The sequence below is a fragment of the Bombina bombina genome, chromosome 8, assembly GCF_027579735.1.
Source record: "Bombina bombina isolate aBomBom1 chromosome 8, aBomBom1.pri, whole genome shotgun sequence".
In the NCBI taxonomy this organism is placed as follows: Eukaryota; Metazoa; Chordata; class Amphibia; order Anura; family Bombinatoridae; genus Bombina; species Bombina bombina.
This window is the reverse complement of record NC_069506.1, coordinates 192,131,761-192,156,124: the sequence shown is the minus strand read 5'-3', so window position 1 is coordinate 192,156,124 and position 24,364 is coordinate 192,131,761. Positions and strand designations below refer to the sequence as shown.

At 40.0% G+C, this 24,364-nt stretch overlaps 1 protein-coding gene across 2 annotated transcripts in view; it reads left to right on the top strand.

Annotated features, from left to right (window-relative positions):
- Window positions 1-24,364, top strand: part of LOC128638690 (protein kinase C and casein kinase substrate in neurons protein 1) — a 161,579-nt gene that overhangs the window by 101,807 nt on the left and 35,408 nt on the right. For both annotated transcript variants that reach the window (XM_053690811.1, XM_053690812.1), the window contains exons 3-4: window positions 17,475-17,631; window positions 19,930-20,165. In XM_053690811.1, the coding sequence (XP_053546786.1) occupies window positions 17,475-17,631; window positions 19,930-20,165 (393 nt within the window). The remainder of the gene's footprint in view (window positions 1-17,474; window positions 17,632-19,929; window positions 20,166-24,364) is intronic.

Below are 24,364 nucleotides of genomic sequence, written 5' to 3'. Positions count from 1 at the left end.
ATATATATATATATATATATATTTAACCCCTTAATGACAGAGGACGTACCAGGTACGTCATAGAAAAAACTCCCCTTAATGACAATTTGTTAGAAGCGCTGGATCGCTTCCAGCTACTTACAAGGGATTGTAGTGATGCCTCAATATTGAGGCATCGCTGCAATCCCTTATTTTACCCACCGATGCAGAAAGGGCCACTCTGTGGCCCTCTATGCATCGGCCTATGACGATCACAAATTCGTTGGTGGGTGGGAGCAACTTCTGGGAGGACCGTTATGCTGTAGGCTCCATATTTCTTATAATCACAAGCTATTATGTTAATTTCTGTGGTTGCAGCTGGGGGGGCGGGGGGCGGATGCGCAAAATATGCCCGGAAGAAAAAGAAAAGAAAAAAAATAACCGATGCAGATGCAGGGGGATCTTCATTGTTTAGTAAGGGATCTGGGAGGGGGAGGGATGTAGATTATTTAGGGGGACCAGCTACACTACAGAAAACACATTTTTCATCTAAAAAAGTTTAAAAAAAAACTACTTTTGGGGGCAAATTGGGTACTGGCAGACAGCTGCCAGTACCCAAGATTGCGGCAAATAGGTAGAGGGGGAGTGTTAGAGAGATGTATGGCGGGATCAGGGAGGTTGTGGGGTAAGGGGGGGATGCAGACTGTATGGGGAAAAAAATAAAAAAATAATAAATTAATTTTATTTCAGTACTGGCAGACTTTCTGCCAGTACTTAAGATGGCGGTGACAATTGTGAGGTGGGGGAGGGAAGAGAGCTGTTTGAGGGAGGTCAGGGGGTGGGATGTGTCAGGTGGGAGGCTGATCTCTACACTAAAGCTAAAAATTAACCCTACAAGCTACCTAATTAACCCCTTAACTGCTGGGCATATTACAAGTGTGGTGCGCAGCAGCATTTAACGGCCTTATTATTACCAAAAAGCAACAACAAAGCCATATATGTCTGCTATTTCTGAACAAAGGGGATCCCAGAGAAGCATTTACAACCATTTGTGCCATAATTGCACAAGCTGTTTATAAATAATTTCAGTGAGAAACCTAAAATTGTGAAAAATGTAACAGTTTTTTTTTATTTGATCGTATTTGGCGGTGAAATGGTGGCATGAAATATACCAAAATGGGCCTAGGTCAATAATTTGGGTTGTCTACTACACTATACTAAAGCTAAAATTAAACCTAAAAGCTCCTTACAAGCTCTCTAGTTAACCCCCTTACTGCTGGGCATAATACACGTGTGGTGTGCAGCGGCATTTAGCGGCCTTCTAATTACTAAAAAGCAACGCCAAAGCCATATATGTCTGCTATTTCTGAACAAAGGGGATCCCAGAGAAGCATTTACAACCATTTATGCCATAATTACACAAGATGTTTGTAAATAAATTCAGCGAAAAACCTAAAGTTTGTGAAAAAAATTGTGAAAAAGTCAACAATTTTTTTTATTTGATCGCATTTGGCGGTGAAATGGTGGCATGTCAAGGGATATTCAGGGATTCCTGAAAGATATCAGTGTTCCAATGTAACTAGCGCTAATTTTGAAAAAAAGTGGTTTTGAAATAGCAAAGTGCTACTTGTATTTTTTGCCCTATAACTTGCAAAAAACGCAAAGAACATGTAAACATTGGGTATTTCTAAACTCAGGACAAAATTTGGAAACTATTTAGAATGGGTGTTTTTTGGTGGTTGTAGATGTGTAACAGATTTTGGGGGTCAAAGTTAGAAAAAGTGTTTTTTTCCATTTTTTCCTCATATTTTGTATTTTTTTTATAGTAAATTATAAGATATGATGAAAATAATGGTATCTTTATAAAGTCCATTTAATGGTGAGAAAAACGGTATATAATATGTGTGGTTACAGTAAATGAGTAAGAGGAAAATTACAGCTAAACACAAACACTGCAGAAATTTAAAAATAGCCATTGTCATTAAAGGTAAGAAAATTGAAAAATGGTCCGGTCATTAAGGGGTTAATAATAAAACTTTAAAAAATTCCATGCGAAGAACATGGGAATGTTTAATAAGAAAATTATTATTTTTTCTATGTGAAGAACATAGGAATGTAAAATATGCGTAACATGCTTTGATTTTGAGCTTTAGGTAATGTGGTGTTGGGTTAGCACACATGAAATATTAGTTATCTTAAGGCAAGTTATTTAAATATTACATATAAAATATTAAAACATATCATTATTTTAAAAATATTATAGATACTGTAAAATATATATATATATATATATATATATATATATATACACTAGTCCTAAAGCCCATTCACACGGGCCATTTTTTGCAGTACAGCGGTCCCACCCCTTGCTCTCTCTCCCCCCCCTCTCTCTTTTGCTTTTTCTCTCCCCCCCTTCTCTTTTGCACTCTCTCTCTCTCCCCCGTCTCTTTTGCGCTCTTTCCCCACCTCTCTTTTCCTCTCTCTCCCCCTCTCTTTTGCTTACTTCCTCCCGCCTCTCTTTTGCTCTCTCTCTCCCCCCTCTCTTTTGCTCTCGCTCTCTTCCCCTCTCTTTTGCTTACTTTCTCCCCCCTCTCTTTTGCTCTCTCTCTCCCTCCTCTCTTTTGCTCTCTCTCCCCCCTCTCTTTTGCTCTCTCTCCCCCCTCTTTTGCTCTTTCCCCTTTCTTTTGCTCCCTGTCTTTTGCACTCTCTCTTTCCCCCTCTCTTTTGCACTCTCTCTTTCCCCCTCTCTTTTGCGCTCTCTCTCTCCCTCTCTTTTGCGCTCTCTCTCTCCCTCTCTTTTGCGCTCTCTCTCTCCCTCTCTTTTGCGCTCTCTCTCTCCCTCTCTTTTGCGCTCTCTCTCCCCCCTCTCTTTTGCGCTCTCTCTCTCTCTCCACCCTCTCTTTTGTGCTCTCTCCCCCCTCTCTTTTGCTCTCTCTCTCTCCCCTCTCTCTCTCTCTCTCTCTCCCCTCTCTCTCTCTCTCCCCTCTCTCTCTCTTTCTCTCTCTCTCCCCTCTCTTTTGCTCTCTCTATCCCCCCTCTCTTTTGCTCTCTCTCTCTCCCCCTCTCTCTCTCCCCCCTCTCTCTCGCTCTCTCCCCTCTCTCTCTCTCTCTCCCCCCTCTTTTGCTCTCTCTCACCCCTTTCTTTTGCGTTCTCTCCCCCTCTTTTGCTCTCTCTCTCTCCCCCTCTCTTTTGCTCTCTCTCTTTCCCCCCTCTATTTCTCTTGTAAGGTGTATCCAGTCCACGGATCATCCATTACTTGTGGGATATTCTCATTCCCAACAGGAAGTTGCAAGAGGACACCCACAGCAGAGCTGTAATATAGCTCCTCCGATAACTGTCATAGCCAGTCATTCTCTTGCAACTCTCAACAAGCTAGGATGTTGTAGGAGAGAGTGGTTAAATATAGTTAGTTTATTTTCTTCAATCAAAAGTTTGTTATTTTTAAATAGTACCGGAGTTGTGCTATTTTATCTCAGGCAGTAAATAGAAGAAGAATCTGCCTGAGGTTTCTATGATCTTAGCAGGTTGTAACTAAGATCCATTGCTATTCTTACATATGTCTGAGGGGATTACACAGATGAGGTAACTTCAGCGAGAGAATGGCGTGCAGTTTATTCTGCTATAAGGTATGTGCAGTTATATTTTTTTCTAGAGATGGAAAACACTAGAAAATGCTGCTGATACCGGATTAATGTAAATTAAGCCTGAATACAGTGATTTAATAACGACTGGTATCATGCTTACTCCCAGGGGTAATACCCTTATGATATTGCAATATAAACGTTTGCTGGCATGTTTAATCGTTTTTATATATGCATTGGTGATAAAACTTTATTGGGGCCTAGTTTTTTCCACATGGCTGGCTTAAATTTTGACTAGAAACAGTTTTACTGAGGCTTTCCACTGTTATAGTATAAAAGTTACAGTTGGTGCAGTTAAAATTACAAACTGTGACATCCAGCTTCCCTCAGGAGTCTCCTGTATGCTATAGGACATCTCTAAAGGGCTCAAAGGCTTTCCAAAGTCGTTTATTGGGGAAGGTAGGACCACAGCTTGCTGTGGCAGTTGGTTGTGACTGTAAAAAAACAAAAAACAAACAAACAAAAAAAACGTCTATTTCGTTTTTTGGATCCGTTTTTTGAACTAAGGGGTTAATCATCCATTTGCAAGTGGATGCAATGCTCTGCTAGCCTATTACATACACTGTAAAAATTTCATTTGATTTACTGCATTTTTTCACTGTTTTTCAAATTCTGACAAAATGTGTTTCTCTTAAAGGCACAGTACCATTTTTTATATTTGCTTGTTAACTTGATTTAAAGTGTTTCCCAAGCTTGCTAGTCTCATTGCTAGTCTGTATAAACATGTCTGACATAGAAGAAACTCCTTGTTCATTATGTTTAAAAGCCATGGTGGAACCCCCTCTTAGAATGTGTACCAAATGTACTGATTTAATTTTATGCAATAAAGATCATATTCTGTTTTTAAAAAAATTATCACCAGAGGAATCTGACGAGGGGAAAGTTATGCCGACTAACTCTCCCCACGTGTCAGACCCTTTGACTACCGCCCAAGGGACTCACGCTCAAATGGCGCCAAGTACATCTAGGGCGCCCATAGCGTTTACTTTACAAGACATGGCGGCAGTCATGGATAATACACTGTCAGCGGTATTAGCCAGACTACCTGAACTTAGAGGTTAGCGAGATAGCTCTGGGGTGAGACAAAATGCAGAGCATACTGACGCTTTAAGAACCATGTCTGATACTGCCTCACAATATGCAGAAGCTGAGGAAGGAGAGCTTCAGTCATTGGGTGATGTTAATGACTCAGGAAAGATACCTGATTCTAATATTTCTACATTTAAATTTAAGCTTGAACATCTCCGCGTGTTACTTAGGGAGGTTTTAGCTGCTCTGAATGACTGTGATACCATTGCAGTGCCAGAGAAATTTTGTAGACTGGATAAATGCTTTGCAGTGCCGGTGTGTACTGATGTTTTTCCAATACCTAAAAGGTTTACAGAAATTATTAATAAGGAATGGGATAGACCAGGTGTGCCGTTCTATTCCCCTCCTATTTTTTAAAAAATGTTTTCCAATAGACGCCACCACACGGGACTTATGGCAGACAGTCCCTAAGGTGGAGGGAGCAGTTTCTACTCTAGCAAAGCGTACTACTATCCCTGTCGAGGACAGTTGTGCTTTTTTAGAGCCAATAGATAAAAAATTAGAAGGTTACCTTAAGAAAATATTTATTCAACAAGGTTTTATCCTACAGCCCATTGCATGCATTGCCCCTGTCACTGCTGCTGCGGCATACTGGTTTGAGTCTCTGGAAGAGGCTTTACAGGTAGAGACTCCATTGGATGACATACTTGGCAAACTTAGAGCACTTAAGCTAGCCAATTATTTTATTTCTGATGCCATTGTTCATTTGAATAAACTAACGGCTAAGAATTCTGGTTTTGCTATACAGGCGCACAGAGCGCTATGGCTTAAATCATGGTCAGCTGACGTGACTTTAAAATCTAAGCTACTTAACATTCCCTTCAAGGGGCAGACCCTATTCGGGCCTGGTTTGAAGGAGATTATTGCTGATATCACGGGAGGAAAAGGTTGTGCCCTTCCTCAGGACAGGTCCAAATCTAGGGCCAAATTTTCGTGCCTTTCGAAACTTCAAGGCAGGTGCGGCATCAACTTCCTCTAATAATAAACAAGAGGGAACTTTTGCTCAATCCAAGACGGTCTGGAGACCAAACCAGACCTGGAAAAAAGGTAAGCAGGTCAAAAAGCCTGCTGCTGCCTCTAAGACAGCATGAAGGAACGACCCCCTATCCGGTAACAGATCTAGTAGGGGGCAGACTTTCACTCTTCGCCCAGGCGTGGGCAAGAGATGTTCAGGATCCCTGGGCGTTGGAAATTATATCCCAGGGATATCTTCTGGACTTCAAAGCTTCCCCCCCAAAAGGGAGATTTCACCTTTCACAATTATCTGCAAACCAGATAAAGAGTGAGGCATTCTTACACTGTGTACGAGACCTCCTAGTTATGGGAGTGATCCATCCAGTTTCAAAGGAGGAACAGGAACAGGGTTTTTACTCAAATCTGTTTGTGGTTCCCAAAAAAGAGGGAACCTTAAGACCGATTTTGGATCTAAAGATCTTAAACAAATTCCTCAAAGTTCCGTTGTTCAAGATGGAAACTATTCGTACCATCCTGCCACTGATCCAGGAGGGTCAATATATGACTACAGTGGATCTAAAGGATGCTTATCTTCACATTCCGATACACAAAGATCATCATCGGTTTCTCAGGTTTGCCTTTCAAGACAGGCATTACCAGTTGTAGCTTTTCCCTTTGGATTAGCTACAGCCCCAAGAAACTTTACAAAGGTTCTAGGGTCGCTTTTGGCGGTCCTAAGGCCGCGGGGCATAGCAGTAGACCCTTATTTAGACGACATCCTGATACAGGCGTCAAACTTCCAAATTGCCAAGTCTCATACGGACGTAGTACTGGCATTTCTGAGGTCGCATGGGTGGAAAGTGAACGAGGAAAAGTGTTCTCTATCCCCACTCACAAGAGTTTCCTTTCTAGGGACCCTGATAGATTCTGTAGAAATGAAAAATTACCTTGACGGAGTCCAGGTTATCAAAGCTTCTAAATTCCTGTCAGGTTCTTCATTCCATTACACGCCCTTTGGTGGCTCAGTGTATGGAAGTAATCGGCTTAATGGTAGCGGCAATGGACATAGTGCCGTTTGTACGCTTACATCTCAGACCGCTGCAACTATGCAGGCTCAGTCAGTAGAGCGGGGATTACACAGATTTGGCCCCTCAACTGAATCTGGACCAAGAGACCAGGGATCCTCTTCCCTGGTGGCTATCTCGGGTCCATCTGTCCAAAGGTATGACCTTCGCAGGCCAGATTGGACTATTGTAACAACAAATGCCAGCCTTCTAGGTTGGGGTGCAGTCTGGAACTCCCTGAAGGCTCAGGGATCGTGGACTCAGGAGGAGTCTCTCCTTCCAATAAATATTCTGGAACTAAGAGCGATATTCAAGGCTCTTCAGGTTTGGCCTCAGTTAGCAACTCTGAGGTACATCAGATTTCAGTCGGTCAACATCACGACTGTAGCTTACATCAACCATCGAGGGGGAACAAGAAGTTACCTAGAGATGTTAGAAGTTTCAAAAATAATTCACTGGGCAGAGATTCACTCTTGCCACCTATCAGCTATCCATATCCCAGGTGTAGAGCACTGGGAGGCGGATTTTCTAAGTCGTCAGACTTTTCATCCGGGAGAGTGGGAACTCCATCCGGAGGTATTTGCACAACTGATTCTCCGTTGGGGCAAACCAGAACTGGATCTCATGGCGTCTCGCCAGAACGCCAAGCTTCCGTGTTACGGATCCAGGTCCAGGGATCCCAAGGCGACACTGATAGATACTCTAGCAGCGCCCTGGCCTTTCAACCTGGCTTATGTGTTTCCACCGTTTCCTCTGCTCCCTTGACTGATTGCCAAGATCAAGCAGGAGAGAGCATCGGTGATTCTGATAGCACCTGCGTGGCCACGCAGGACCTGGTATGCAGATCTAGTGGACATGTCATCCTTTCCACCATGGTCTCTGCCTCTGAGACAGGACCTTCTACTTCAGGGTCCTTTCAACCATCCAAATCTAATTTCTCTGAGGCTGACTGCCTGGAGATTGAATGCTTGATTTTATCAAAGCGTGGCTTCTCCGAGTCAGTTATTGATACCTTAATACAGGCACGAAAGCCTGTCACCAGGAAAATTTACCATAAGGTATGGCGTAGATATCTTTATTGGTGTGAATCCAAAGGTTACTCATGGAGTAAGGTCAGGATTCCTAGGATTTTATCTTTTCTCCAAGAAGGTTTGGAAAAAGGATTGTCAGCTAGTTTCTTAAAGGGACAGATTTTTGCTCTGTCTATTCTTTTGCACTAGCGTCTGGCAGATGTTCCAGACGTTCAGGCATTTTGTCAGGCTTTAGTTTGAATCAAGCCTGTGTTTAAACCTGTTGCTCCACCATGGAGCTTAAACTTGGTTCTTAAGGTTCTTCAAGGAGTTCCGTTTGAACCTCTTCATTCCATAGATATCAAACTTTTATCTTGGAAAGTTCTTTTTTTTTTTTTTTGGTAGCTATTTCCTCGGCTCGTAGAGTCTCTGAGCTATCTGCCTTACAATGTGATTCTCCTTATCTGATTTTTCATACGGATAAGGTAGTCCTGCGTACCAAACCTGGGTTCTTACCTAAGGTGGTATCTAACAAGAATATCAATCAAGAGATTGTGGTTCCATCCTTGTGTTCCACAATCTGGACCTGGTCTGTGCTTTAAAGTTTTACTTGCAAGCTACAAAGATTTTCGTCAAACATCTGCTTTGTTTGTTGTCTACTCTGGACAGAGGAGAGGTCAAAAGGCTTTGGCAACCTCTTTTTCTTTTTGGCTAAGAAGCTTAATCCGCTTAGCCTATGAGACTGCTGGACAGCAGCCTCCTGAAAGGATTACAGCTCATTCCACTAGAGCTGTGGCTTCCACTTGCGCCTTTAAAAATGAGCCTTCTGTTGAACAGATTTGCAAGGCGGCGACTTGGTCTTCGCTTCATACTTTTTCAAAATTTTACAAATTTGATACTTTTGCTTCTTCGGAGGCTATATTTGGGAGAAAGGTTTTACAGGCAGTGGTTCCTGCCTTGTCCCTCCCTTCATCCGTGTACTTTAGCTTTGGTATTGGTATCCCACAAGTAATGGATGATCCGTGGACTGGATACACCTTACAAGAGAAAACACAATTTATGCTTACCTGATAAATTTATTTCTCTTGTGGTGTATCCAGTCCACGGCCCGCCCTGTCATTTTAAGGCAGGTGATTTTTAAATTTAAACTACAGTAACCACTACACCCTATGGTTCCTCCTTTCTCGGCTTGTTTTCGGTCGAATGACTGGCTATGACAGTTAGGGGAGGAGCTATATTACAGCTCTGCTGTGGGTGTCCTCTTGCAACTTCCTGTTGGGAATGAGAATATCCCACAAGTAATGGATGATCCGTGGACTGGATACACCACAAGAGAAATAAATTTATCAGGTAAGCATAAATTGTGTTTTTTCTCTCTCCCCCACTCTTTTGCTCTCTCTCCCCCCTCTTTTTCTTTCTCCCCCTCCCCTCTCTTTTGCTCTCTCTCCCTCCCCCCCTCTCTCTCTCGCCCTTTTCTTTTGCGTTCTCTCCCCCTCTCTTTTGCTCTCTCTCTCTCCCCCCTCTCTTTTGCTCTCTCTCTTACCCCCCTCTATTTTTCTCTCTCCCCCTCTCTTTTGCTCTCTCTCCCCTCTCTTTTTCTTTCACCCCCTCCCCCTCTCTTTTGCTCTCTCTCGCCCTCTCTTTTGCTCTCTCTCTCTCTCTCTCCCTCTCTTTTGCTCTCTCTCTTTCCTCCCTCTATTTTTCTCTCTCCCTCTCTTTTGCTCGCTCTCTCCTCACCTCTTTTTTGCTCTCTCTCCCCTCTCTTTTGTTCTCTCCCCCCTCTCTTTTGATCTGTTTCTCTCGCACGCACGCGACCGCGCCTGGCCCCGTCATACCCGGTCCTGCCCAGTGCCCACACCACGTCCGGCCATGCCCACTCTGGCCCACCATTGTCACGCCACGGACAGCAGATCAGGTAGACTCTAAGGCCAGGTGTGTTTGTCCTTGCGCCGCCGCTGTCTCTACTGCGCATGACAGCTTCGGACAAACACCCTTGGCCTTTTATATTATAGGATTCTATGGATTATTTTGATTTTTTTAGTACATCTATAATTTTAATAATTAGCAATATTTTTTTTATATTTAATAATCCAAAAACACGCCTTAAGATAATTCATTTTTCATGTGCGCTTACCCCCACTAACTTAAAGCAAAACCCAAAGCGTGTTGCGCATATTTTACATTCCTATGTTCTTCACATAGAAAAAAATAAAATTGTATTGTTAAATATATATTTCTAGATATGTGTGATAATGTTTATGTAAAAAAAAAAAATATATATATATATATATATATATATATATCTACAGGAATTTATATATAGGTATATATATATATATATATATATATATATATATAGAAATATGTATTTATAATAAAAATAACATCGTCCTGTATGTGAAGAACATTGGAATGTGAAAAATAAATAACTCCTGTCGGAATAACGCACAAGCGATAAATATTGTTTTTTTTCTTTTGTGCTCTCCATTAAAGTCTATAAGAGAATAAGTTAGCGAGATCACAATATCCAAAGTCCTGAAGTGAGCGTGTGTTGGATTTCGCTCTCGCGCAAAACATTTACCTTCAACTTTTGACATGAGCCCTAACATGCAAACTCAAAAAGATTACTTCCAATGATGTTTACGCTTGAGCTGGATAGCTAAATAGCGCACCACTTGTAAACCAGCCAATTATATACTGTTTGTACCATGTGATGTATGATGACATCAAACTCAGACTCAGTATTTCTGCTTTGCTGTTCAGGTAAACAGTTTCAGTACCTCTATGTGTTTTACAATTGTTACTGATCTCTTTGTTGTGTCGTTATAATGTTGCTATATCACCACCTAGTGGTGATTCCACTCAAATACATTTATAGCACAATATTATCATCATTATGATTATTATAATTATTATTAGTTATTTGTAGAGCGCTAACAGATTAGGCAGCGCTATGTATACATATAATGTTTAAAAAGGAAATAATTATAAAAATTAAAATAATCGTGATAAAGTACAAATACAGCTAAAACAATTTTTTTTCCTAAGATATAGTGAGTCCACTGCTTCATCAATTACTGTTGAGAATATCTCTCCTGGCCAGCAGGAGGAGGCAAAGAGCACCACAGCAAAGCTGTTAAAGGGATATAATACTCATATACTAAATCACTTAAAAATGACGCCGTATAACTGTAAAAAGCTGACAGGAAAATATCACCTGAGCATCTCTATGTAAAAAATTAAGATATTTTACCTCACAATTCCCTCAGCTCACCAAAGTAAGTCCTGTGTAAAAAGTTATACTTCAGCTGATGTGCAGCTGCAGGTAAAAAAAAAAATGAAGACATAAACTGCAGCCAATCAGCATAAGCAGTGCTGACGTCATGAACTCTTTTACTGTGATATCATGAGATTTCACTTAACGCTCATGAGATTTCATAGTAAACTTCCTTAAACTGAATAGGGACGAAGCTCACTCCCTTGCCTGTCCCTGGACAGGCACACTGAGGCACACTGATTTGCTGCTTAAAGTCTTTTACAATGGGGTGTGAATACTTAGGACATTTTGAGGTAAAATATCTTTCTTTTTTACATAAGAGATGTTCAGGTGATATTTTCTAGTCAGTTTTTTACAGCTATACTGCATCACTATTAAGTGTTTCAACATTTGGGTATCATGGCCCTTTAAGTATCACTTCCCTTCCCACAAGGAGGAGGTGAAGTTTTGGTGTCTTAAGATTGGATTTGTTTCACTTCAATCAAGATTTTATTATTTTGAAAGCCAGAGTAGGTTTACGCTGACCTTTCCTCTCAAGATGGGGTCTAGCCATACTCCATGTTAGTCTCTTCAGTAGGGAAGTGGTGGCTTTAAAGCAAACAGGTTGCTGTCCTGGTATAGAAAGCCAGAGTAGGTGTAGAAAGCCAGACTAGGTGTACTCGGTTCTCTCTCTCTTCCACAGGTCTCTGTGAGGAGTGGCATCCTCTCATGCCGTGTGAGCTGTCCTCCTGCCGGACAGCTAGAGGTACAGGTAAGTGCCTTTTTTTTGTCTTCTGGGGCTAGAAGGCTGGCACTGAAGGGGTTGAGGGCCCTTTGTACTTAATGTTGGGAATCTAAATCCTTAAGAAGGATGTATCAATGGCAGTGGGCAGGCACTATTTGTGTGTGTGTGACAGGGAGACTAAGGTTTAACTTTCTTCACGGCAAAGAGTGGGTTAACCTTTTATGGGGACTCAGTCTAACATTATTTTAACTATAGAACTCTGTTTTTTGAGACATCCGGAGTTAATCACATCCTAAAAATGTTTATTTGCCTTGACTGCCTGTAGGCAGTCCCACTAGGTCCTACACGGAGATTGTTAGGAGGGCGCACTTTCTTTTTAGAGGCGCTATTCTTATGGGGCTGTTTTAGGTGTCAGAATAAACGATCTTCCGCTTGTTAAACGGAGCGGAGCTAATTCTTTCCATTGCTGGCAATAAGGGTTTTCGGACAGGATGTATCTCTGAGCTCTGCAAGAGTTTCTCATTTAATATACATTTTTAGAGAGGGTCTGTTCGATAGAATGAAGCGCGATGTATATGTGCGCTTTATTTCCTTGCTGTGACTTTGTTCCAGCCTCCTTTTTTCTCCAGAGCAGAGCGGCGCCATGTTGGACGTTCTCTAATGCTAGAAAATTTCCCCGCCTCGTTCTCCAGCCGAGAACGGAGTGACGTCCTATTCCCATTGCATTTCCACTGCAGCAGCTATGTTTTTCCATTGCTGGCAATATAGTTCAGACGTTTGCATAATGAAAACCTACAGTTTGAGAGACGTCTGTTTATAAGTTTGTGTTTATGCCTTACAGTGTTGAAACTTCATAAAGGGAGAATATTTTAAGTTTCATATTATTGATGTTTTATACCACTTTAGTTTAGTGGTAGACGTTCTGTTGGCATTAGTCTTGGAACAGGGGTTGGCTCTTGAGGACAAATTTTTGTTGTAAACTTGTATGTCCCTTATATTAAATAAATGCTTTAAAATAAGTTATTTTTTCTTTGAGCCTCTTGTTCCTCAGGACAAATTTTTTTGATTAGTGCTACTTATATTAGCCAGAGTTATGGATGGTACACCTAGTTTTGTTACTCTCTGAGTCCCATGTCTCCAGGATAATGCTGTTCAGGCATTGCCATAGCTTTCTCCTTAACAGTCCCAAGCCTCAATGGGGTCACATGCAGTGCCCTGCGGTTCCTCTCAATCTCCTGGAGGAGTGTATTTGCCTGCAGATTTTGATACTCAGGTATTCTCTGCGATATCTGCAGCTTTGTCTGCCTTTCCTATCATACCGGGAAAACACATGAGGACCCTTAAAGATTTGGATAGTAAGGTTTCTGATCCACATTCTGCTACATAGGTTGCTCTCCCATACGTCTGATAAGGTGGATTCGCCGGTAGCTTCTGAGGATGATATCTCGGATTCGGACAGTATAATTCCTTCATCTGATACTGAAGTGGTAACCTTCAGATGTATGCTGGTACACCTCATGCATTGTTTTAGGAGGTTTTGGCTACTTTGGAGCGACTCCGATATGTATGTCGTTGTCAATCCTAAAGAATCTAGTAAACTTTATAAATACTAGGATTCCTCTGTGGAAGTTTTTTCTTCCTGTTTCAGACCGTGCTAGGAGATTTTTTTACAGGAATGGGAGAAGTCAGGGATTCCTTTGTACCCCGCCTCCTGTCTTTGGAATGTTTCCTGTCGCTGTCTCCATTAAATATTATGGTGCACGGTGCCTTAAGTAATAGGGTATTTCTACTCTGGCTAAGAAAACTATGATTCATAGAGAGGATAGCTATTTTCAGGATCACTGGACTAAGCTGAAGGCTTACATGGAAGTTTGTTTTGCCACTGTGTCAAGTGTGGCATCTTATGGGATACCTTGTTTGATCCAATTTGGTAGGGACTCTTTTGGATGAGATCCAGATCAGAATTAAGGCTCTTAAGCTAGCCAATTCTTTTGTTTCTTTTTTTTTTTTTTAAACTCATTCATTTTTATTAAAGGTTGTTACATACACATAAGGGAAGAAAAAACGAAAAAACAGTATCCTCTGATATCTTTTAGGACACAATTAAATACAAGCAAGCAAGGGGCGAAAAGACATTCGAGACTCAGGAATAATATATCATATTTTACAGGCAATTCAAAATATATAAAACAAAAAAATTAAGGTCATAACCTGTATCAAGATTGAATATAATAGACAATAAACAATAATACCAACAGATATTCCCCTGGTCTAACAGATAGGTTGTGAAGCAGATGGATACTCCAAGAATCACTTTGGTAAACTTATATAACATGTCCAAAAAAAAAAAAAAGCCAAAAATTATAACAAAGGATACAAATACCTTTTCTCGTTTAAACCCTTCTTAACCCTTGTTATTTAACTAATTCAACCTTAATTTTGTATGGAAGTTTAGAACCACCACTGATTCGATTGTCAAGTTCCTCTCTTGAGGGAATTGGGGAAGGGAGGACCCAAAAAGAAATAAAATAAAACAATTTTTTTTATTTTGTTTCTGATACTACTATGCACGTGTTTTTACCTGGGAGCTAAGTTATCTGAGCCCGCTGTGTGATGTGGCTATATTCAGGGTCAGTAGATTTTTCCATTGAGTCCAGACTTCTGGCCCTTCCTTACATGGGTGAGACCTTGTTTGGTCCTGATCTGACAGGAATATTTCTGATATACGGGTAGAAAAGGGTCTTTTCTACCACAAGGAAAGATGAATAAACCTAAAGGAGGTTGTTCCCAGTCTGGGATCGAGTCCAGGTGGGGGGGCGGAATCTCTCTGTTTGCTTTCAAAAATGGATACGAGATGTCTCAGATGGGCTGCGGATATTTCCTATCTCTGACAATATTTTGTCAGAAGTCAGAAGAATCAAGGATTCTTTCCTCTTGCTCTCTACAGTTTGGCCCATCAGTGGCTCAATGTATGGAAGTAATTGGTCTGATTGTTGCTTCATTGGACATCATCCCTTGCTCGATTCCATCTGAGAGTCTGCTATTGTGCATGCTCAGATAGTGGAATGGGGATCATGTGGTTCTTTCTCGAAGGAGTGATCATGTGGTTCTGTCTCGAAGGATAGATCTAGATCTGTCGACTTGAGATTCTTTCCTGTGGTAGTTTTCTCAGGAACTTCTGTCTCAGGACACATACTTCAGGAGACCTTCCTGAGTAATAATGACCACGGACGCCAGCCTGTTGGGTTGGTGACTATGGACTTGGGAGGAGACTGCTATTCCATAACCATCTTGGAGTTGAGAGCAATTTCTCTGAAGCTTTCTGCTTGGGGATTGAACACTTAGTTCTGTCTAAGCATGGTTTTTCTGACTCGGCCATTGAGACCATGATTCAGGCTCGCAAGCTGGTTGCTAGAAAGATTTGCCATAAAATTTGGTGTATATATATTTATTGGTGTGAATCCAAGGGCTACTCTTGGAGTAGGGTCAGGATTCCTAGGATTTTGTCCTTTCTCCAGGAAGGTCTGGAGAAGGGTTTGTTAGTCAGTTCCCTGAAGGGTCAGATTTCTGCATTTTCTATTTTGCTACATAAGCGTCTGGCGGACGTACCAGATGTGCAATCTTTTTGTCAGGCCCTGGTCAGAATCAGGCCTGTGTTTAAATCTGATGCTCCTCCTTGGAGCCTTAACCTTGTTCTTAAAGTTTTGCAGCAGGCTCCATTTGAGCCATTGCATTCCATAGATATTACAATCTCTTCTGCTCGGAGAGTGTCAGAACTCTCAGCTTTGCAGTGTGGTTCGCCTTCTCTTATCTTTCATGCCGATAAGGCGGTTCTTTGTGCTAGTTAGGTTTCCTTCCTAAAGTGTTTTCAGACAGAAATATTAATCAGGAAATTGTTGTTCCTTCTCTATGTCCTAGTCCTTGTTCTCATAAAGAACGTTTGTTGCACACCTTGGACATTGTGCATGCTTTAAAATGTTATTTTCCGGCGACCAAGGATTTTCGCCAGTCTTCTGCCCTGTTGGTTTCTCTGGGTAACTTTAAAAGGCCACTGTAAGTAAATCTTTTCTATGCCTGTTACTAACTAACTACCCCAAACACGCTTTTTATCAATAGCATTTCATTAACATATCTCTACCGTATATCAGAAATCTTGTCTGCAAATGTAATTGTTTTCCAAACCCACTCCGTGGGTATCCTTTGCTCTGTACCAATCCGTTTACAATACCTAGGTTTCAAAATGGCGCTTTAAACACAATTTCATTGGTTTAAGTATTTTGAACATGCAGTGTTGAAAATAGTGGGCAGGATAACGTGACATCATCGGGGAATAAAAGATATAACTTTTAGAACGTTATGAAACTTCGTTTTGGAGAAAATATAGGTCAGTAGGTTTTAATTAATGTTTATTAACTTTAATATGTTAGTTGTTTAGCTTAAAAATTATAACAGAAAGTAATCCTTTAAGGTCAGAAAGCTTTTGCTACTTCTCTTTCTCTCTGGTTGAGAAGTATAATTTGTTTTGCTTATGAGACTGCTGGGCACCAGCTTCCTGAAAGAATTATAGCTCTTTCCTCTAGGGCTGTCTCCTCTTCTGGGGCTTTCAGAAATGAAGCTTCTGTGGAACAGATTTGCAAGGCTGCAACTTGGTTTTCTTTGTATACTCTTTACAAATTTGATATTTTTGCCTCGGACAAGGCGGCTCTTGGGAGTCAAGTTATTCAAGTGGTGGTGCCTTCTGTTTGGGGCTGCCTGCCTTGTCCCTCCCTATTAATCTGTGTCCTCTAGCTTGGGTATTGGTTCCCAACAGTAATTGATGAAGCCGTGGACTCACCATATCTTAGGAGAGAAAAGAAAATGTATGCTTACCTGATAAATGTCTTTCTTTCCGGATATGGTGAGTCCACGGCCCCGCCCTTTATTTCAAAACAGTTTTTTTTTTTTTTAAACCTCAGGCACCTTTACACCTTGTGTTACTCCTTTTTTCTCCATTTCCCTTTGGTCGAATGACTGGGGGTTGTGGGAAGTGAAGTGATACTTAACAGCTTTGCTGTGGTGCTCTTTGCCTCCTCCTGCTGGCCAGAAGTGATATTCCCAACAGTAATTGATGAAGCCATTGAATTAACCATATCCGGAAAGAAATACATTTATCAGGTAAGCATAAATGTTCTTCTTTTTAAGAAATAGTTTCTCATCAACTAATGCAATTTACGCTAACAATAATAAATATACAATTATTAAGAAAATATATTAAACATTCTTGCTTTTCTATAAAAAAAACTGTTTTGTCCCACACTCAGTAGAGAGGTTTTCAAAATGCTGCACATTAAATAGCAGTTCATTGAGCCTCCTGAGCAGTACTTTAACTATGTGTTTAACCCCTTTGCAGGGGTTAAACATAGACTTACAATGCTGGCAGTGCCAACATTGCATAATCTAATTATCAGAGCACGGTTTGTTTTGTACTATAATGTCGCTTTAAGGACAATTTGTGTGAGTAACATAGTAACATAGTTCAACCTATACAAATCTAAAATACTTACAAAAAGCTCTAGTTATAGGTTATGTAGAAACTAGGCAAATGATTGGCAGAAAGCTTCCCTGACCACTCAGAGGTAATGCTGGTTTCAGCTCTCTCTTCATTGAAATAAAAAATGTAAACTCTGAGCTCCTCCCACCACCACCCCGATCTGTTGTGTAATGAACAAAATAATATTTAAAAAATGTATTTATTTACTCTTCTCTGGCTTCTGCAGCCCAACAATTACACTAGCACAGTGAAACGGATGGAAGATGGACACAGACTATGTGATGAAATCGTAGCTTGTTTCCAGGACAGGGCCAAGATTGAGAAGCAGTACGCACTACAGATGGATGAGTGGACTCGCAAGTGGAAACCCCTGGTAGACAGCAGTGAGTAGACAGCAATGTATGCTGGCAGCAATTATTCACGACCACTCAAGTGTGCAGACAGTAGCCCAGCACATTTGCATTACTTGTGAACTCCACATGTTCTGGCAAAGATGGAGTTAGAATACATAGCAACACTATCAACTAAAGGTAACTTGTGTATCTAAGATGATAGTTACAGACCAATATCTTATAGGGAAATTAAACACATTGAGATTGTGCTATCAAATGTTAAGTTGTGTGCAATATACTTTAATGATTTATTTTGCCCCTTTTTCATGTAATTTAATTCTAGGCATTTCAATTGCTGTTAAAAATGCAAGTGCAGACTCCAGACGCAACACTGCTATATTCCACACAACCATTGGGTGAACCATTCTAGTGTCCCCTTTATAACTGGTCTCAGCTAGGTTACAACATGGTTGTTAATATATGGACACTAAAAGTGACTTATTAATATTTAAACTGATATAATTTTAAAAAATACATGTGAATATTATTCTCACTGTAATTTTTTCTTTTGAATATATTGTTCTATCTAGCATCTATTGTTTGTTTAATGTCCCTTTAAAGGAACAATCTACTCAAAAACAAAAGTGTATTAATTAAATAAAGCAGTACATATTAGAAAACTTTGCAATATACAGTATTTCATATTTTGCAGCTAAAGCTCTTTAACTGAGAAAGACCTTGGTGTGTTTTCAGTGATTATGCATAAAGGGATACTGAACCAAAAAAAATTTCTTTTGTGTTTCAGATAGAGCATGCAATTTTAAGCAACTTTCCAATTTACCTCTATTATCAAATTTTCTTCATTCTCTTGGTTTCTTTATTTGAAAAGCAAGAATGTAAGTTTAGATGCTGGCCCATTTTTGGTGAACAACTTGGGTTGTTCTTGCTGATTGATGGATACATTCACCCACCAATAAACAAGTGCTGTCCAGGGTCTGAACCAAAAATTGTCTGGCTCCTTAGCTTAGATGCCTTCTTTTTCAAATAAAGATAGCAAGAGAACAAATAAAAAATGATGGTAGAAGTAAATTAGAAAGTTGCTTAAAATTTCATGCTCTATCTGAATCACGAAAGAAAACATTTGGGTTCAGTGTCCCTTAAGTATGTAATACTCACGGCAGAGCTAGGGATTTTCCGACACTCCCTAACTAGCTGACTACAGCCAGGGGGTATCTCAAATCAGTGGTTGAAAATTATACCAAAATGCTACTAGTCCCACAAAAGATTACTAGTTTACTACTATAGATTTTGGAGTCACTATTTGCTAAACTTTAATACACGTTTCTTTTCTTTTTTTTGTGTGTGGATGTAATAAAATTAATATCTGTATCCAGGCTGCTTGTAAGTGAAAATAGAAGGAGCATATAGTTATATGTATTCGTTTATTTAGTGTTTTGCGTATTTAATTTGCTGCATTATACAGTTACAAAAGACAAAAACAAAATTAAACAATAAGAACCAACATAAGTTAACATAACACGCCTAAAACTGCATTACCCAAGATAAAAAAATGTACATTTTTCTATTTGTGCTATTGGCAAAACTTTTAACCAGCTATTCCAGATTGCTATTGATGAGATAACGTATTCTTTTCTGCTGTTAAAAAAACATGGCAGTCATGGTGCAGAATTTAAAGGGATATGAAACCCAATTTTTTTCTTTCATTATTCAGATAGAGCATGTCATTTTAATCAACTTTCTAATTTACTCCTATCATCAATTTTCTTCGTTCTTGTGGTATCTTTATTTGAAAAAGCAGTAATGTACCCTTAGGAGCCAGCCTGTTTTTGGTTCAGCACCTGGTTAGCGCTTGTTGATTGGTGGCTACATTTACCCAACAATCAGCAAGCACTGCTCAGGATCTGAACCAAAAATGGGTCGGCTCCTAAGCGTACATTCCTGTTTTTTCAAATAAAGATACCACAAAGAAAATTGATAATAGGAGTAAATTATAAAGCTGATTTCAAGCAAACATCAGACAATCATGTTGGCCAATGACTCCCTGGTTGTATTCAGCTAGTTAGGGAGTGTAGGAAAAACTCTAGTTCTATTGTTAGTATTACGTACATATACATAATCACTGAATAACACACCAAGGTTTTACTCAGTTTTAAGTGCTTTAGCTGCAATATATGTAATTATATTGCAACGTTTACTAACGTACTGTTCTTTTTTAACTAGTAGACTTTTTGTTTTTGAGTACGCTGTCCCTTTAATAAATTTCCCCACTTTAGAAGTGCATTTAAACTTGTTAATTGTATTCACAGTCACTTGGCTGTTTATTGTCAGGTCCCATGTATGGTTCCCTACTGAAAGCCTGGCAGTCATTCATGACAGCAACAGAACGTCTCAGTGAGCTGCATATACAGATCCAGAAAACATTACTAACAGATGATGCAGACAAAATACGCAACTGGCAGAAGGAGACTTATCATCGCAAAATCTTTGGTGGATTCAAGGAATCCTGTGAGATTGAGAGTGGCTTCCACAAGGCTCAGAAACCATGGGCAAAAAAATTAAAAAAGGTAAAAAAATAAAATTCATATTGAAAAATGCCACTAACGGTGCACATCAATAAAAAGACAGTGCACTTGTTTAATCTGTTTCTGTTAGAGTGCATTAAATTGTTTAACCCCTTAACGACCAAGGACGTACGCCACACGTCCTCAAAAAAAAGACAGTTAATGACCGAGGACGTGTGGCGTACGTCCTTGGTCTGGAAAGCAGCTGGAAGCGATCCTGCTCGCTTCCAGCTGCTTTCCGGTTATTGCAGTGATGCCTCGATATGGAGGCATCCTGCAATAACCCCCCTTGGCCATCCGATGCAGAGAGAGCCACTCTGTGGCCCTCTCTGCACCGGACATCGGTGGCCGGTATTGTTGGTGGGTGGGAGCTTACGTGGGAGGCGGGTGGGCGGCCATCGGTGCTCAGTGTGGAGTGGAGGGGGGCGGGATCGGGGGCGGGAGCTACGGGGGCGTGCAGGGGAGCGCGCGCGTGCATGGGGGGGTGGTGGGCGGGCGCGTGCACGGGGCGGGAGCGGGTGGGAACCGCTACACTACAGAAAAAAAAGATTAAAAATTAAAAACACAATGAATGTAAAATATCATCTAAGGGACCTGGAAGGGGTTGGGGGTTGGTCTCGGTGTGGGGGGGGAAGCTACACTACAGAAAAGGGAATTTTTTTTAAAAAAAAGGCACATTTTGTTACAAAACTGGGTACTGGCAGACAGCTGCCAGTACCCAAGATGGCGCCCATTATTGCAGAGGGGAAGGGTTAGAGAGCAGTTTGGTGGGGGATCAGTGAGGTTGGGGTCTAAGGGGGGATCCTACACATCAGCATATCTAAATATGCTTTTGGTTTTTTTTAAAAAAGGGCCAAATACCTTTTATTTTAGTACTGGCAGAGTTTCTGCCAGTACTTAAGATGGCGGGGACAATTGTGGGGTGGGGGAGGGAAGAGAGCTGTTTGGGAGGGATCAGGGGGTCTGATGTTTCAGGTGGGAGGCTGAGCTCTACACTAAAGCTAAAATTAACCCTGCAAGCTCCCTACAAGCTACATAATTAACCCCTTCACTGCTAGCCATAATACACGTGTGATGCGAAGCGGCATTTAGAGGCCTTCTAATTACCAAAAAGCAATGCCAAAGCCATATATGTCTGCTATTTCTGAACAAAGGGGATCCCAGAGAAGCATTTACAACCATTTGTGCCATAATTGCAGAAGCTGTTTGTAAATAATTTCAGTGAGAAACCTAAAATTGAGAAAAAATTAACTTTTTTTTAATTTGATCGCATTTCGCGGTGAAATGGTGGCATGAAATATACCAAAATTGGCCTAGATCAATACTTGGGGTTGTCTACTACACTACACTAAAGCTAAAACTACCCCAAAAAGCTCCCTACATGCTCCCTAATTAACCCCTTCACTGCTGGGCATAATACACGTGTGGTGCGCAGTGGCATTTAGCGGCCTTTTAATTACCAAAAAGCAACACCAAAGTCATATATGTCTGCTATTTCTGAACAAAGGGGATCCCAGAGAAGAATTTACAACCATTTATGCCATAATTGCACAAGCTGTTTGTAAATAATTTAAGTTAGAAACCAAAAGTTTGTGAAAAGTGAACGATTTTTTTGTATTTGATTGCATTTGACGGTGAAATGGTGGCATGAAATATACCAAAACGGGCCTAGATCAATACTTTGGGATGTCTACTAAAAAAAAATATATACATGTCAATGGATATTCAGAGATTCCTGAAAGATATCAGTGCTCTAATGTAACTATCGCTAATTTTGAAAAGAAATGGTTTGGAAATAGCAAAGTGCTACTTGTATTTATGGCCCTATAGTTTACAAAAAAAGCAAAGAACTTGTAAACATTGGGTATTTCTAAACTCAGGACAAAATTTAGAAACTATTTAGCATGGGTGTTTTTTGGTGGTTGTAGATGTGTAACAGATTTTGGGGGTCAAAGTTAGAAAAAGTGTGTTTTTTTCTATTTTTTCCTCATATTTTATAAAAACTTTTATAGTAAATTATAAGATATGATGAAAATAATGGTATCTTTAGAAAGTCCATTTAATGGCGAGAAAAACGATATATAATATGTGGGTACAGTAAATGAGTAAGAGGAAAATTACAGCTAAACACAAACACTTGGTCCCAAACTGACAGAAAATGGAAAAGTGCTGTGGTCATTAAGGGGTTAAAGGGACATTAAATACTTTGAGATGTTAATTTAAAATGATAAATCGTATGCATAAAAACCCTCTGCAATTTACTTTCATTATTTATTTTGTCCCCTTTTCCTGTAATTCCATTCTGAAATTGTGAGCTTTTCAGTGGAAGTGCAGAACACTGCTATATTCCACACAGCCATTTGCTGCGCACTCTAGTGACCTATTTATAACTGTCCCTAATTGCCCACAGCAGAGACAATAACTTAAGTTACAAAATGGCAGCTCCCATTGTTTTATAGACATTAAAACTTTACAGTTATTTTGTCAATATTTAAACTAATGAAACTTTAAAAAATACATCTACATGTTATTCTCAGACTAATATTTTCTTTGAATGTATCATTCTATCTTGCATTTATTTAGTGTTTAATGTCCCTTTAAAAATAACTCCTTTACCATAATTTTGTCAAGCTTTTGCTTGTTGTGTCTCCGCCTATACTGAACAATTCAATATAGTGTTGGTTATAGAAAGGCTATGTAAACAAGAATATTTATAAATAAATCAAGCTCCCTATGGGGTTGGACAGAGAGGTACTAAAATCTTAATTTTTCACCATTCTCTCTAAGAGACTGTTGATCAAAAACCCTCGGAAATCACACAAAATCTTTGGGATTTCTTTTTTTTAGTCCTTGTATTGTAATGTAAAAGTCTGTCTTTCACATACAGAACAGTTAAAGGGACAGTCTAGACCCAATACTTATTCTTTATTACTTATTGTTACATACCAGACAAGCATTGTACAACAGGTCCCACATCTATAAGCTTGTAAGAAGTACATGAAACTTTTAAATAATAATTGTTTGTTAGCAGCCGAAAATGGCCGCCAAGCTCCACCCACAACTTTCTTCTTGCCAGTTGGGTGTTTTCTTGTATGACAGATTAGCAGTGCACGTTTAATATTTTTCAGTTTGCACAAATCAGCTTGTGCGAGTAGGAAAACGTATTCACAAATCCATCGTGATTGGAGAAACTTAACATACAAAAATATACAAGCAATAGGTGGGCGGAGCTTGGCGGCCATTTTCAGCTCCTAACAAACGATGAATATTTAAATGTTTCATGTACTTCTTACAAGCTTATAGAATTGGGACCAGTTGCAGGATACGTCTCTGGTATTTAACAATAAGTAATCAAAATTATGTATTGAGTCTAGACTGTCCCTTTAAATAAACATCCCTCAAGGTAAAATATGAGTTTTTAAAAACTTTTGAGGGACCTTGCAGTACTGACGAGACTTATTAGATCATCAGGCCCCAAGTCTTATTGTGTATAGAGAGATACGATGAGGATTTTCTGTTAACATAGAGAGATAAGCTTATGATGTCTGTCCTCCCTGAAAGCTCAGCCCATTTCGTAGGGTTGTAGTTTCAATAAGCAGAGACAGTTATTCTATATACAAAAAGGAACAATTCCCCAATACATTTGAAACTTTGAAGCTGATATAACAACTCATTGTTAATACATTAAAGGGACAGTTCACCCAAAAAAATTCTCCCATTTAAATTGTTCCCAATGATCCATTTTACCTGCTGAAGTATATTAAATTGTTTACAAGTAGCTCCTTTACCCCTATTTTGGCATTTGAAATAACTGATTTAGTTTGTGGTATCCCCACCTATACTGAAAGTTTTGATACTGGAGTTTAAGCTATTAAATAGCCTGAGTAAACACAGTCAGCAGAAGAAATGACACTCCCAGTGGGGTGCAGGAGAGTTAAAGGGACAGTCAAGTCCAAAAAAACCTTTTATGTTTCAAATAGGGCATGTGATTTTAAACAACTTTCTAATTTACTTTTATCAACAATTTTGCTTTGTTCTCTTGGCATTCTTAGTTGAAAGCTAAACCTAGGAAGGCTCATATGATAATTTCTAAGTCCTTGAAGGCCGCCTCTTGCCACATGCTTTTTTATTTGCTTTTCACAACAGGGGAGAGCTAGTTCATGTCAGTCATATAGATAACATTGTGATCATGCCCGTGGCTT